Source organism: Narcine bancroftii, chromosome 4 (assembly GCF_036971445.1).
Source record: "Narcine bancroftii isolate sNarBan1 chromosome 4, sNarBan1.hap1, whole genome shotgun sequence".
Classification (NCBI taxonomy): Eukaryota; Metazoa; Chordata; class Chondrichthyes; order Torpediniformes; family Narcinidae; genus Narcine; species Narcine bancroftii.
This window is the reverse complement of record NC_091472.1, coordinates 195779882-195796607: the sequence shown is the minus strand read 5'-3', so window position 1 is coordinate 195796607 and position 16726 is coordinate 195779882. Positions and strand designations below refer to the sequence as shown.

At 42.2% G+C, this 16726-nt stretch overlaps 1 protein-coding gene across 4 annotated transcripts in view; it reads left to right on the top strand.

The window, feature by feature from the left end:
• kmt5aa (lysine methyltransferase 5Aa) overlaps positions 1 to 16726 on the top strand; it is a 43197-nt gene that overhangs the window by 10456 nt on the left and 16015 nt on the right. For all 4 annotated transcript variants that reach the window (XM_069933513.1, XM_069933510.1, XM_069933511.1 and 1 more), the window contains exons 3-4: positions 6383 to 6542; positions 12177 to 12420. In XM_069933513.1, the coding sequence (XP_069789614.1) occupies positions 6383 to 6542; positions 12177 to 12420 (404 nt within the window). The remainder of the gene's footprint in view (positions 1 to 6382; positions 6543 to 12176; positions 12421 to 16726) is intronic.

Sequence of the window (16726 nt, the reverse complement as noted above, 5' to 3'; positions counted from 1 at the left end):
ACGTGAGCTGGTTTAAGCTTGTCAATAATGAAAGACTGGCTTCCCTCCAATGTCCAAAATACAGGTCGGCCTATCTGTCTGAGTATCCTTTGTAGGGCATCTGTAAAGGTTGACCAAGTTTTCCCCTTTGGACGAAGAAACATTCGCAGTTTTTGAGGTCTTCAGGTACAAAAGAAGAGTGTTCTCCATGTGATAATAATTTTCCTACAGTCTCCCTCAGCCTGCTCAACAGTTCCCTAGGATCATCACTGAAGTTGGAATGGTAGGGGACGAAATCCCCCTTGAACTACCAGTGGAGCGCTGTACACTAGCTCCGCAGATGAAGCTTGAGCTCTTCCTTTGGAATTGTTCTAATACCCAGGGTAGCTCATGAGCCCAGTTCGGGCCCTCTAACGGAGCCATCAAGGCTGACGAGATGTCGAAATCTTTCCACCATTCCTTTGGCCTGGGGATGATGGGCATTCATCTGATGAATTGTTTTACTGAGTAAGTGAGACAGAACGTCAACACCAAGAAAGTAAACCGTGGTCCTCTATCTGAAGTAACATGCACCAGTGAACCAAAACAAGACACCCAGAAACTGAGGAATTCCTGAACACAAGTGTCTCTAGTAGCAGCTATCATAGGCATGGCCTCGAGGCACCGTGTAAACCTGTCTATTGCTGTAAAAAGATAATGGTATCCTCTTGAAGAAAGCAGACCAACAATATCCATGTGGACATGAGCAAAACACTGAGTAACTGCTGGGAAGGACTGCAGTGGTGCATTATATGGCGGGCAATGCAGGACCTCACCATTTGTGTAACATCTGTTTTTAAGACCATGCCATACAAACCTGTCAGAAACAATACAAATGGTCAATCTAATTGATGAATGTGAGAGACAGCATGGTGTCAAATACTCGACGTTTCCATGATGCGGGAACTACTGGGCGTGGGTGTCCTGTTGATGTATCACAGAGGAGTAGTTTTCCTTTAACTCCAAACTGGACATCTTTCAAATGCAGATTTGTGATTACAGTCTGAGCATTCATCTTGTGGTCATGTTTTTGGGCCATGGCCAAAACTGCGTTGTCAATACCTTGATCGACAGAGGAAACTTTGCGTGGAGCAGAGTGGGAAAATGTATCAGCTACTATATTGTCTTTTCTGGAAATGTGTAGTATTTTTGTGGAGAATTCTGAAATGAGTAATTGCCATTGTTGTTGAGTGAACCAGGGCTCTGCAACCTTGGAAAATGCAAATAGTAAGGGCTTGTCCACAGAAGACTTCATGAACAGAATTACTATGTCTGTGGACATAGTAAAATCTCTGCCCTCCAAAAAAGTAACAAAGTGTCGAATAGGCAAGTAAATGGCCAAAAGCTCCTTATCAAAAGCACTGTATTTCTTCTCTGCTTCACGAAGATGGCGGCTGAAGAATGTCAACAGTTTCCATTGCCCATTAGCGTATTGATGAAATGCACCTTCTATGGCTATATTTGAAGTGTCTGTAGAAAGGGCAGTGGCTGCATTTAAAACTGGATAGCTAAGCATAGTGGCATGAGTCAGCAGATCTTTCGTCTTCAAAACTAATGGATGAAAATTTTTTTGAATAAAAAGTGTAAGAATGTGTTCCAAATGTTCTTCCTTAGTCCAGTGGCCACTAAGATGTCGTCGACGTAAATAAAGACATCAGTTATACCACGTCCTAAAGTATCATACCATCATCCATTGAAATGTTTGAGCGGCATTCTTTAATCCGAATGGCATTCATAAAAATTTGAACAACCTAAACGGGGTAATTACTGCTGTTTTTGGAGTGTCTTCTGGCTTTACTGGGAGGTATCGAATAACAATCTGGGATGGTAATGTCGTTAAGCTGCCTGTAATCTCTACAAAGTCACCAACCTCCATTGTGTTTCTGGACCACATGTAATGGAGATGCCCAGGGACTGTTGGACCTATGAATTATGCCTAGTTCCTCCATCTTGGAAAACTCTTCCTTTGCTAAGCACAGCTTCTCTAGAAGCAAGTGGCGTGCTTTAACATGGATGGAGGGCCCTTAGTACAAATGTGATGAGTAACACCGTGCTTTACAGTGGAGGCAGAAAATTGTAGAGTAATAATCTCAGAAATCTTCCAACAGCTTGGAGAATTAATCTATTGGTTTACTGAATGTTTGAAGGCACAGAGCTGGGGTATAGGCATCTACTCGAGGAATAGTCTGAAAAGTAGTTCCATCTATTGGCCAAAGCCATTTTAAGTTAACAAGGAATGAATGAGCCTGAAGAAAATCTGCACCAAGTAAATGTCAGGATACTGCTGCTCTAATCAATGGCCAGGTGTCAAGATGACAAAGGTAGGAATGTTGGAACTGTTAACTGCTCATAGTTGCAGGTCTGGGGTAGGATGGTGTGTGTCAAAACCAGTGGGTGGAAATACACCAACTTCTGAACCCATGTCCACCAGAAATTTTTGCTCGGACAACTGGTCCCATACATACAGTAGGCTTGCAGGTTTTTTGTCAACCATCGCAGCCCTTAATGGCGGTTGACCTGGAAATTTCCCACAAACAGGCAGCATGGAAGGCACTTGTGGGCATTTACTCCCCAATGTCTGTGGTAATAACACCAAGATGAGGTATCCACAGGCTTGCTTGTCTTGGGACGTTGCCTGTTCGTAGGGAGTGATGTGCAAAGAGCACTGAGTATGACATGGGGTCAATATCAGAGGGGTTGGTTGTGCAGATTTGTCTTACTGTCCTTTTTAACCAATTATAGAATGCTGCTACAGCCTTGGTTCTTCAAATGAACACTTGGATAACAAGAGCCTGATATCATCTGATATTCACTCTTTTTTTAAAAAAAAAGAGCTGCTCGAATAACATTGGGCCTTTTGCCAGCTGCTAGGAACAGCGTTTCATCCATTAGTTTTGGAGGCGTGGTCTCCCAACCCAGCGAGATGTAGTGGTTTGGCTGCCCTTTCCCTACAGGACATACCATATACATGTAATAAAAGTGCTTTTAAAGCATCATACTTGCTGGTATGTGATGGATCCCGAGGGAATTTGCTGACCCTCTTAGCAACAGCCTGGTCCAGGGTAGTGACAAGATGGTAGTAACAAGTGGTGTCCAATGGGAGTAACAAGTGGTGTCCAATTTGACTTTACAAAGGTGAAATTGTGCTTCAGCCTGTTGGAACCACAGTTCAGGTTCAGCTCTCCAGAAAGTTGGTGGCTTCCCAGTAATGGCTGCAGAATCCATATTTTTCTAAAACTGATTTTGGACTATTTGGGTCACCAATTGTGACCACTGGATTCATAGTGGACACAATTAAATAACCACACAAGGCATTTCTAGAGTGAATCAGATGGATTTACTCATCACTTGCACAATCTTTTAAAAGCCAGAATCAAGAGCTCGACATGCTGATGTCACATGCCCAATTTGATGCCTCCTGGGAGTTGTAGTGATGCTACAGATGTCTCTTACTGTTTTATTCATAATGGCTTCTTTGACTTACATTGGCACAACTCTGGTTCTCAGGTTGAAAAATGGCATCTACAGATTCCAAAGGTGATCAAAAGCTTAAGCCACTTTCAGGTGACCATAATACCCGAATGTAAAGCCACCTAAATTATCCAAATGTGGCTGTTGGGAGGCCACTTGAAAGTGGAAAACCCAGCCCGAGGAGCACTTACTCAACCCACCTCGGGGAGTTATGTTCTCCACTTCCGAGCGCTCCCCCTAGGCACCTAAAAGCAGCAGCCTGAAAGCGGCTAGCAGCTTTCAGGTGCCTAGCAGGGGGCAGGCTGATAACCCAACTTCCCGCTGCCTGACAGCCCCGATGTCCCGTGCCAGCCACCACAGCCCCGACTCAGGAGCTGGCATTTGCTCCACATCACCTCTCCCCTCTGTGGACCTTTCAGGTGGCAGAACAGTGCCTTCAGTATTGTCACCTGAACGTTGCTTCGCAGACACCCGCAGCCAGCTCTAGAGCTGCATTCTCCCGGCAATTCCACCTGAAAGCGGCTTTAGATGCAAGGCTAACTCTCTTATACCTACACCAATGAAGCAATTAAACATACCTGAGTACTCTCAAACACCTGTGAAGCCAAATGTCCCAAACATTATGGTGCCCTGAAATAGGGGAACTATGTATAAAAAGTGCTGTAATTTCTGCATAGTCAAACCAAAATATATGAATTGTTTCATTACAAATTTAAAACTGGAGCACAGGCATAAATAAAGGCAAGAAAGGGTCTTTGTCGCAAACATTAGGGAGGGCACTTTATATCCAAACTAATTCACCTGTCGTCTGTACCTTTTGGATTAGCCTACAATGAAAGGAAGTTCACGTAGACAACATCTGCAGCCCTCCCTCATCAACCAGCTTTGTCGTCACCTCAAAAAAAACCCTCAAATTTCCTGGGTTATCACAGTTTTCCTTTTACAGAGGAACATCATTAATTACTCTGCAGTCCTGAATCTTATCTATTGCTAGTGAGGATAGAAAGATCTTTGTCAAGGCCCCAGCAATTCCCTCGCTTGCCTTTTTCAATAACATGGGATTATATGCCATCAAGCTGAGGGAACCAATCCACCCAAATGCTCCTCTAAAGTCAATAAAGTCAGTGCCATCTTTCTTGATCTCGGATGCTCTAACATGAGTGTTCTCAATATTATGTTCCCAATCAGTGTTCTCACTTGCTTCCTCTGGCTCCAAACATAAATTTCTTCCTTTGTCTTTAGTGGTCCAGTCCTCTCCCAAATCATCTTCATGCCTATAAAATGCACTGGGATTCTCTTTAATCCTGTTAACAAATGGCATTTCGTGGCCCCCTTTGGCCTTCCTAATACCCTGCTGGAGTTCTTTCCTGCACCTTGTACAGTAAACCCCTTGGTATCTGACACTTATGGGGATTGGTAGATGCTGGATAAGTGTATTTGAGAGTTGCTTGAGATTGCATGTTTGGCAAACGAGCCACTAAGGGGTGGGGGGGGGGGGGTACCAATCTCAAACTCCCGAACTTTTTACCTATTTATTTTCTGTTTCTTTTGCCGGTTGCTTGAATTCCACATAATGGTTAGTTTTGCTGTAAATTCCTCCTCCTTTGATTAAATTCACAACAGCACTCTTTATCCAAGGTTTTCTTATCTTATAATCGCAGTCCTTGTTCACTTGAACATGCTGGTTCTGAACTCTAATATGTTGGTCCTTTAACAACTTGCATGTGTCAATTATAGACGTTCCTGATAACAGCTACTCCCAATTCACTTTACTGAGCTCTTGTGTAATAATTCCCTTTCCCCAATTTTGTAATTTCTCACAAGGTCTCTGTGTTCATGGTGATCACTATGCCCAAAATGCTCTTCCACTGAAATTGATCAGCTGTCCGGTCTCCTTTCTGAATAGGTCTAATATGGCCCCCTTCCCAGTGGGCTATCAAAATGCTGCTTCAACAAACCCTCCTGAATGAGCTTAACAAATTCTGCCTCATATCCTCTGTCATTGAGGAAGTCTCCATCAATATTGGGGAAGTTTAAAGTATCCAACAATGACAACCCTTATGCGTTTGCATCTTACCATCATCTTTTGTCTTTATCTGTTTCTTCATCTTTTTGGCTTTTGGGAGGCCTTGAGTGCAAGTCTGTCAGATTGTACCTTTCTTTGATCTCTACCCATATTATCTCAATGAATGGTCTCCCATGACATCCTCAGAGTGCAGCTTTGATGCTCTCCCTAATTGGTAATATAACCCATTCACCTCTTATTTCCCTCTTCATCTCATCTAAAACAACAAAACCCAAGAATATTGAGTTGCCTGTCCTGTCCACCTTGCAGCCACTTCTTCATAAGGCCAAAATGTCGTAATTCCAAGTACTGATCCTGTCTCTGCCCGTAATGCTCTTTTAAAAATATAATTTAGACCTACAGGTCCTTTTAGCCTTTGAGCCCATACTGCCCAATTACACCCAATTGGCCTACAACCCAGTATGTTTTGAAGAGTGGGAGAAAACCAGAGAACCTGGAGGAAATCCATGCCGACACCAGAAAATGTACAAACTCCTGTAAGATACCACCAGATTCGAGCCCCGGTCACTGGCACTGTAACAGCATTGCGCTAACCGTGCTTTGATGAAATAGAGGCCCGTTAGCCCCACAATCTTACTCGTTAACCCATCTGTCCACCCTTTCAGACTTGCCTTAACATCTGCCATCCTCTCATCTGTTTTGCCTTCCCCCATACCCCGTGTCACTAGCTTGTGACTCGTGCAAATCATCAGTCAATATAAAGCTTTTCAGAAACAATTTATAGTGTGACACTTTGTAATATCCTGGAGACACTTAATGTGATTTATAAATGTTCTTTTCCCCTCTTCCATGCTCCTGTTTCACTAGGAAAACACGCATATTAAGTCGAAGACCCTTTGCCGTTTGAGCCCTGCACAATCTCGTGCTTCCCGTGTTCCACTGCAAGATGAAAACTCTGCTGCTTCAAATAATCAAATGAAATTACAAGTTAAATGTACTGTAAAATGTGAAGTGCAGAAAGAGAAAGGTATGTGAGGTCATCACCGTGGCTATTTCAGTAATTTCAAAATGTATTGCTTGGATATGCACAACTATAATTTTATCAAACCACTTGATTTGTGAGCAAAACACAAAATGTTGGAATAACTCGGTGGGTTAGAGAACGTTCTGAGGCAGAGGGGTTGTTTAAAATTTTGGTCAAGACCCTCCATCAGGACTGAGTACGGGGGAGAGGTGATAGGTGATGTAAAGAGCTGAGATGTAAAAAGGGGCTGGCAGTTGATGGGTGGAACTAGGTGAGGAGGGGGATAAGGATCAGGTGAAGCCAGCAGATGGGGGAGAGGAATGGAGGAATTGTGAGACAGTGCCTGGTTGATGATCGAATCTGAGAGGAGATAAAGGGGCTGTTGGAGTGGTTGGGAAGTTGCAACAGGAAATGGGTGATAAGTGGAAGCACAGGATGCTGGAAACTGATCATCAAGGTTATAAGTTGAACCAAGTATGAGAGGGATGATGGGGAGAACAAAATATACATATTTTGTTTGGAGAAATGATGTGGAGGGGAGAATTTGTATGAATCAGGAGGAGAGAGAAAACGAGAGGGGGGGGTTGAAGAATGTTGAGGCAGTGTAATGTTCATAGGGTGGAATATGTGGGGATGCTCTTCAAGTTTGTGTTTAGTCTTATCCAATTGTGATGGAATAAAGTGGAATCCAGACAACCCTTGAGCTTGGGATACTTGATGTGATCTAAACTTCTATCATGATCCAAAATCGATTTTATTATCAGCTGGTGTTCATTTTGGTGGCTGCTGAGCCCCTGCCTCAGGCGAGGTGTACATTGCGTGGAACTTTACAGCACAGAACAGGCTCTGCAGTCCACGAGGTTGCGCTGCTTGATCCCCACATAATGGTTGCATTGACCACTGGATGAAAGCTATCCTGAAAAGGTTTAAGGACAGGACATTAAATTGTATGGCAGCTTGAACTCCAAAATAAAAATGAGAGGTGCTGGGGTTCTCTGCAGGCTGGCAGGATCCACCTTTTGACTCGCTTGGCACGCACACCTTTTGAAAATGCACAAGAGGCTGCTGTGCAGTTGCTTCGCGCTATTGGCCACTCTTTCATGAAGCGTGATGGTGAACCAAGTGGTGTTCACTCAAATTGGTGCTAATGTTCTAACTTTAGAGTGGAATTTTCCCCAGCTTTTTTGGTGGCATTTGAACTTGTCCATGCCAGCTCCCACTGGAGTTCCACCAGTCCCAGCCTGCCACTTCTCTTCCCTATTTGATCAAGAGTTGATGCTGGGACCCTTTATGGTATATATATATTAATATGGATATAAATGTAGTGATTCAAAATTCCTTTGTTCTCATGCAATAAAGGTAGTGCAATATTGCACAATTTGCTTTTGTCTGCCATAAGGTAGACCGATTCAGTATTGGCAGAAGTTCCTCTTGTAGTCAGAGAAAGAGGAGCAAAAGAGTTCCGTCAGAGACCCCACATGTTCATGGATTCTTCTCCAGTGCTATTGCAGCCTCCAAGTCCAATCCAAATCATCAACAGCCTTGAACTCCAGATCTGAATTTCCGGCACGATCAGGAAGCCTCCAGCACCTTCTTGCATCCTGGTTCTGATACCTATTACTCTTCAGCCAGACTCCAGCTGTACACCACCTGGTGTGAATTCCTCACCTCGAGTCGCAAACTGCCCACCTGTCTGTGTTCTTCAGCTGCAGAGCTCCTCATTGGTCCCATACTGTGGTCACCATCCCATGGGCTGTCTCCTCTGCTTCTGCTTCTCTTTCTCAAATGGGTTGTTCTTCCTGTTTTCTAGTGTCCTGTACCAGTCCTTTGCCTCCCAAGAGTCTGCACCCCTCGTTCCTGCTGCCAATCATAGACGCCACCATCTTGGGTGCAGATCCCTTAGTTGCAGAATTTTTAAACAAAACCACCATCGGCTCCATCAACAGACTGTACAGAGCAGGTGGCAGTTGGACTGGGTGGTTGGACCCCGTAAGAGTGCTGTGTCTATGCTCTCTACTCTCCGTGGGTCCTCACCAGCGGCACAGCCATATTTGTGTGTATGTGTGTGATTAGTGCATTTAAAGATGAAATAAAAATTGGTTGTGTGGAATATGAAGGCTGAAGAGAACAACAGGATATTGTGACAGAATATGTTGCATTTTATATTGTATATAGATATGTTTTTGGGAGATAATGTTTGGCAGGTTTTGTTTTAGTGTAGGTCTGTTACAAGATCAAACCAGCAACCACAAAAAATGCATATCACACAGGGGTAAAGATAAACAATTACTTTAACAAAATTTCACCTTCAAACTTTAATTCAAAATCCCCCCCCCCCTTATAACAATGCCCACTGGTTAATATACAAATTTCTATAACAGTGTAAAACTAATAAATTCCCCAGCTTAAATATAACATGTAATCAAAGTCTAAGTTATATTTCCAACCAGCCCACATTAAAAAAAATTTAGACACAAAACACAAGACTCAAAACTTTGATTACAATTGAATTAAAGATCGTAAACAAAATTCAGTTTGTTTGGTAAAATGAAGCCAAAAGATCTTTGATAGAGAGAGAGAGAGCACAAAATTCAAAGTTGTTGTCTTGTGTTGCTTGCAGAGAGAGGAACAATAGCTTGGACCGGATCCTTTGGCTGCCTTCGGAATGTTCATCCCTTTTAAAATGCCCAACATTCTAAACTGCCTCCCAGACGATGACTCTGCTTGGGCCTCCTTCCACATCACAGCCATACCCAGTGGTGGTTTGTCTTCCAAGTCTAGAAATTTCTTGATCATCTTTTGCATATGTCTAGTCCGTCTCCCACTCTCTGCAGTCCACCTTCACCTTGGCTCTCAAAGGCAAACTATCACTTTTTAACATAAAACCACACAACACTTAGGTCAATACACAACACAGAACTCTGTAACAAGGTCACATACAAACACTTTAAAACAGATCTCAGCTGATAATGAAATCAATTTTGGATCATGATAGAAGTTTAGATCACATCAAGTATCCCAAGCTCAAGCTAGATAGTATGGCTCCAAATGCCTTTGCAAAAGCTAAAAGCTTTTGGGAGTTCCAAAGGACTTCACTAATGGATTGTTGTTTTGAAAAGCAACAGATGAAATAACTAGTCAGAGCTGCAGTCTGTCTGAGTGGAGGTTGCTGTTCTAAGAGGGTCATGTGGTTTTGCAAGCAGAGAGAGTGAAATAGGGTTTTCTCAGAGAGAGGGAGAGAATTCAGTTCTGCAGTGCTAGAGTTCAGCAGCAGCGGAGACTGGAACCTGACAAGCTGGCAAGCTTGTGGGAAAAACCCCATTTTGAAGACTGGTTGTGAGTGCTTAGTTCAGCCTGGTCAAAGCCCTTGTGGTCCATACAAGAGGAGAGGACTGGCTGCCTAATGTTTTATTTGAAATAAGGGAAACGAAAAGGAATTCTGTGGTGACCTGAAAGAAAGAGGTTATCAGCTGACAAGATACTGACATGACTGATTAAAAGGGATCAGTTTGTGTCAAACGAACAACAAATCTCTCTCTGAAAACCAACAAGAACCTTCCTGAGCGATAACCATTTACTTTTCAAACACCAAATCCTAGTGAAATTCATAAATGTTAAATTCTGTCCACAGAATAAGAATTGCCTCCCATCAGTGAACTTGGAGGAATGAAAAGTTAGATTGGACTGAATCAAATAACTTATCTGAACTTGCATACACATTACACACGTGTGCTTAGAATTAGAAAAGGGTTGTTAGGTTAGTTAATAGTAAGTAATAAGTTAAAGTTTGATCCTGTTTTCATGTTTAAAGATAATTAAAAGCAACTTTTGTTTAAGTAACCATTTGTCTTGGTGAATATCTATTGCTGCTGGGTTTTGGGGTCCTCTAGGCTCATAACAATATAGATCAGTTGAAAAGTTAGATGGAGTGTAAGATGGAATTTAATCACAATAGAAAAATAATGCACTGTGGGAAGTGAGAGGTCAGACGTACAGTAAAGAGTATGAAGAAATTTTGATGAATAGTGACTGGGTTTCAAGTTGATAGTTCCCTGAAAGTGGCATGGGGTGGTAAAGAAAGCAAATGGCAAGTGTTGAACATCAGGGCACGCTTGGGATGTTGTGTTGTGCCTTTACTAAACACTGCTTAAACGGCACTTGGACAGTTCTGGTTGCCAGGCAAGAGGAAGGATATGATTGTATTGGAAAGAGAGCAGAGGAGATTCAGCAGGATGTTGCCAGGATTGGGGTGAAGATGTTGACTTGTTTCCCATGGAGTGAAGATGGTGACTTGAGAGGGAAAATAATGAGAGGCATGCATAGACAATCAGAATCTTTTTCCTGTATAGGGGAATTTTAAAAAAAACAAGGCTCTGGTTGAGGAGTTTTATAGGGGGTGTGAGGGAAAAATTTTTTTCAACAGTGGCTTTGCTACCAGAGGAAGTGATAATCATGTATAATTACTTTGTAGGGATATTTAGGCAGGCAGTTAAATGGAAAAACCTAGGATACAGATCTAATGTGGTCAAATGTAATGCGTTTGGATGGGTAAAAGGATCGGTGTGGATGAATGGCCTGTTTCTGTGCTGTCCAACTCCAAGATTGACTTTCTGTTTCCCCTAATAATTGCCTACACTGATGAAACATTGTTGCCAGTTAATCTGCCATCATATCTTTGGGGTGTATAAGGATTCTGGAGCATCCGGGTCAAATCCACGGTAACAGTAATGCTCCAACTGCACACAATACCAGAGGGCAGGATTGAAACCAGGACCTTGGGCCTGTGAGGCCACAGTGTGGCTGCTGTGACATGTACCATCCTGTGGGACAATGTAGTATTATGACCTTGTAAATGGCAGGTTGAACTGTTACATGTCTCTTGACCATCTTGAAACACTTTCAGGCAAGTGTCCTTAATACACCTCTGGGATTTGATAAGTTTATTTATCCAATTTCCATCTGGTTATCTGTCTTAATCACTTATTTCCACCAGAATCCATTACCAATGACCAACAAATGATTCATGGTCATAAAACGATCTTCAGCCTCTTCAGGTAAAAAAGGCTGATCCAGACTGGAACCCCTGCTTGGTCAGTTTAATTAATTAATTTGTTAGTTGAAGGTATCCATATATACAATTGCTGAAAGAATGGGTCACAGAACCCCCATATACACCTCACAATGAGGGGAATTGTGAAGGACATTGATTTTGTTACGGATGTGCCAGTTTTAATATTTCCCCACCCATTCCTACCTGACTATTTCTGTTTCTATTTCCATTCTTTTAGTTTGCATCAATTTGCTCACACCACAATCCACTGAGAAATCAAACACTGTTTGGATAACTGGATGCTTTCGGTTCTCGGTTTAGTGCTCCATGTTTTGGATCCTGAATAGAATTGCTGTTCTTATAGAAATACTAATTTTATTGAATCCTATGTAATTGCCTTTCAGCAGAACTAGTCTCGTATCTGCAATTTACTCATTAAGGAATTGCAATTGATGGCTTCTGATAAGCCATTTGGTGTTTTTCTCTGATTTATTGAACTTGAAACATGTTTGTTTTTATGTCCTTTTTATTTTAATTTTATTTTTTTTAAAACATTAAGCTTGTAATTCTTGAAACTTTCCCTGCAGGTGAACAAAGGGTTAATGTGTCCAATGCTCAAGATTCCACAAAGACTTGTAAAAAGCTGAATAAGGAGCAAAGCATAAGCGAGGAGGGAGGAGAAGCTACAGTAACTGCTGCGTTCTCTGATGGCAAATCTTCTAAAAAGGGCAAATCAGCTCTGCTTCCTGGTGGCAATAAAAACATCAACACCAAGGCCAATGCTAAATGTGCTCAGAGGAAATGTCCAGAGAAGCCTCGGAAAGGCACAATGTAAGTGAAGTGTTCATGTCGATGCTGCATCTGGTCTGTGATCTTTTCCTCCTCAATGAAAGGTTTGTGTTTACCACCAGGGACAAGAGTAGGCCATCACTCCCTCCAGCCTCCCCTGCTATGTGATTAGAAAATGGCTGACCCAGTGTTGCCTTGACTCCTTTTACCTGTTCTCTCCAGTGGCCCCTTGTCATCCATGAAGTTTAATATTTTGTCAGTTGCTACCTCAAATATATTCATGGATTTCACCTCCACAGCTCTCTGGTAGAGAATTTCAAAGAATGACAATGCTTTGGCAAAATAAATTCTTAGCGATCATTGAAATGGTTAACTCTTTGTTCTGAAACTATTTCCCCCACCCCCCCAACTAGAAGGACATGTCGGCATCCAGCTTGTCAATTCTCCACAGAATCTTGCCCCTCACTCTTTTTTAATCAGTGTAGATTCAGTCTTTTCCTTCTAGGGATCAACAAAATGAACTTTCTGTGTTCCTTCTCTCCCTTATCCACATATAGTATTACCTCTGCCAGTGGGAATGTGCTCCTCCCCTTCTCCTTCCACCCCACCATCTTGTTTAGGGGCCTACCCACATTTTGCTGATGAAGGAGCTCAAGCCCAGAATGTTGGTTATGTATCTTTATGTTTGTGACATAAAATACACTGTTTGACCTGCTGAGTTTCTCCAGCATCTTTTTTTTCTTCAGTGTGTACCACCAGGGACAGGAGTAGGCCATCACTCCCTCCAGCCTCCTCTGCCTTGTGATCAGTTAATGGCTGGATGTGAGCTCCTCAGCACATGGTAATTTGCATTAAAGCTTCCCTCACCTGCCCAACTGATGCTCCTTACCCAATGTAATAAAGGCCAACGTTCTGTATCTGTCTGCTTGTTTCATGTATTAGGACCATAGGTCCTTTACAACAATGACACTTGTTTCAATGAGCTATTTTGTAGTTGTTATAGCACTGACACAGAACCTTCAGCACATCCTTTATGCACTTACTGATTCATACTATTAGTACGTGATCTGCACCTTATCTGCTTGTGTGTGTGTCTTTTCAATGTTCTTTCCCAATTAAATGAGGTCAAATTTTTCCCACATTGTAAAACAGCAGTGAAGGGCTGCTTGGCACATTGGAAAACCTCCTGCTGTTGTCTGAGGCTGCTGGTTCCCCCATTTTCCCAGATTCATGGGACAATTTGTGATCTTAAAGTGAATTAAGAGGGTTGAGGTATTAATAGAAATAACATACAGTAGTCTGTGAATTTTCTAATATGTCCCCACACAAGTCCCAAGCATGCTGGATTATTGGAGTTTTACAGTGCTCCATCTGCCAATTTCTTGCCCACTCACTCAACTTGTAATGTATATCCCCTTGTAGACTCTGTCCTCCTTATGTCTTAGTAACCTGTAAATCATTAGTGTTACACTCTGTGCCTTCATCTAGATCATTTATACAAGTTATAATTAGCTGGGGCTCTGGAAGAATCCTTCTGACAGCCCACTAGATACTAGTTGCCAAACCAAACGTGTCCAATTTGTCCTGGCTCTGTGCCTGTCAATTCCTGTTCCCACATCTGTGTGTTCAGTTTGAGTTGATCCTGATGACATGGATTAGAAGGTGAGCTGCAGTCTGGAATACATCACTAGTGATGGAAGTAGATTCGGTAGGAACTTTTAAAAAGGAGTCTGGTAAATGAGTGAGAACATTTGCAGGGTTATAGAGGAAAAAAAAACTGGGGAATGGAATTGGATTTTGTTTTCAGGATGAGGACAGGCATGATGTTTGCAAAAGACAAGTTTGATACTGATGTTCTGAAGATTCAAGATTACATTTATTATCATCTACATAAAATGCACTTAAATCTTTCTCATTTAGAGGTGCTGCTGGCCCAAGCCACTATCAAGGCAAGAAAGAGAAGCTCAAGGCAGTCCTGTAGGAGACATGGCATGTCCTCTGAACAGTGTCCCCTGTCCAGTCCATCAGTGAACCTGAGTTCCAAGCATCCAGGACCTTCTCGGCCCTGTTCTGAACTCCTGATACGACTAGGAAGCCATCATTGTTGAAACACCTTTTGCCATCCTCACAGACACCAATCCTGGTCTTGCTGCCAGGTTCCCAGAGGCCAACTCCAGCAGCCCACAGCCCTGGTGTGGCCTCCCATTGGTGAGCCACATGCTGGCCTACTGCTGTGTTTTCCTACCATCTATGGTCCACCCAGGCTTCTCATTGAGTATGCTGCATCACAACTCCTCTGGAGCCCACATCCTGGAGGTCTGGGCTGCCAAATGTAGGCATTGCCATCTTTGGCACAAGCCTGGACCTTCCAAGTTTTTTTTAAATAAAACCACTGCTGGCCTTGTTCTACAATTAATTTAAACCTGCGCAGAACTGTCAGACAGGGCATTCAGTTAGTAGGATCCTGCGAGGACGCGTCTCTGCTCCACCTAGATTTTCATCATTTTCTGCACTCGGACAACTTGCTTTGCTTCTCAATCATTGTCTGGATCCTCACTGGCAGCTACTTCAAGAGCGTGGATTGAGTAAAACAACCTGGTGGCACTCTGCCCAATCAGGAGAGTAGAATGTGAGGGTTTGGAGTGCTGACCTCTTTAAATGAGCAGAAGGATTGGCGTTCGACCCATGTTATCCCCAAATTTTTTTAGGAGTCATGTTGCAAACCATCTGAAAGAATGAGTTTCCACAAAACTTACCTCAATTGTGATGTGAAACCAGAGCTCCCTGACTGTTCCCAGCTGACTCTGACCAGGAGCTTGGGGAGTCGCGTGATGGAGTAGTGGCCGGTCAGGGAATTCCAGCCCTCTCCGGAAAAGTTGGAAAAAAACGCACAAAACACAAAGGTACAAGAATAAAAAATTAAAACAAAGTAAAAGTAAAGGTGAGAAGAAAATGGCAGCGAAGAGAAAAAAGTCGAAAACAAAGGGAAGAAGAGAAGATGAAAGAACGTCGGAAGAAGGTGGTGAAGGCCTTACCTGTCCGAGGAGGCCCGCCGCGGAGAGAGAAGCCCGCTCCCTAAGGTGAGTGGAAGTCCCGAGTTCGGGACTACAAAAATGGCTCGCGGAGCCGAGTAAAAGTGCGCGATGCGCATGAAAAAAAAACACTGACGGGAGGGGGGAACAGCTGCGGAGTCGATCTCCACAGCTGAGAGTGACAGCTGCAACACAGCAACAGGAGCAGAACATAGAAAATAACGACAACAAGAAAGAAGAGAGCAAAAAGAAAACAAGGAAACAACAGATGGCCAACCCAGAAGAAGAAGAACATAGAGAAATGGAAAAGAAGAGAAAGGCAAGACAATGGATATATCTCTTTTTAAAGAATATATGGAAACAGTGAAAGAATGGCAATTACAAGAATTTAATGAGATAAAAAGAAGAATTAAGAGTGCAGAAGAAAAAAATGAATAAAATAGAAATGGTCATATCAGAGATAGGAAAAAGAGTGGATAATGTGGAAGAACGAGAAATAATCGTAGAAATGGAAGTAGAGGACTTAAAAGAGAAATTAGAAGAATCTAATAAAAAAGTTAGAGGCACATGAGCTGTTAGCTCAGAAGATAGATATAATGGAAAACTATAATAGAAGAAATAATATAAAGATAGTGGGCCTTAAGGAAGATGAAGAAGGCAAGAATATGAGAGAATTTATAAAAGATTGGATCCCCAGGGTCCTAGGAAGACCAGAATTACAGGAAGAAATGGAAATAGAGAGGGCACATAGAACATTAGCCCCGAAACCACAACCGCAGCAAAAACCAAGATCCATTTTAGTAAAATTCTTAAGATATACAACAAGAGAAAATATATTGGAGAAAGCAATGAAGAAAATAAGAGAAGACAAAAAGCCACTGGAATACAAAGGTCAAAAAAAATTTTTCTATCCAGACATAAGTTTTGAACTCCTGAAGAAGAGGAAGGAGTTCAATACAGCAAAAACGATCCTATGGAAAAAAGGATATAAATTTATGTTAAAGTACCCAGCGGTACTTAAAATAGTTATTCCAGGGCAACAAAACAGACTATTCTCGGATCCAGAGGAAGCACGAAAATTTGCAGAACAACTACAAAACAAGCAGAGAGATGAAGACATGTAATGAGAGTAAAAATGACCACGAACTATATGTATGTGTATATATATAGATATCTATATAGATATCTAGATATCTATATAGATATCTAGATATCTATATAGATATATAGATATCTATATAGATATCTAGATATCTATATAGATATCTAGATATCTATATAGATATCTAGATATCTATATAGATATCTATATATAT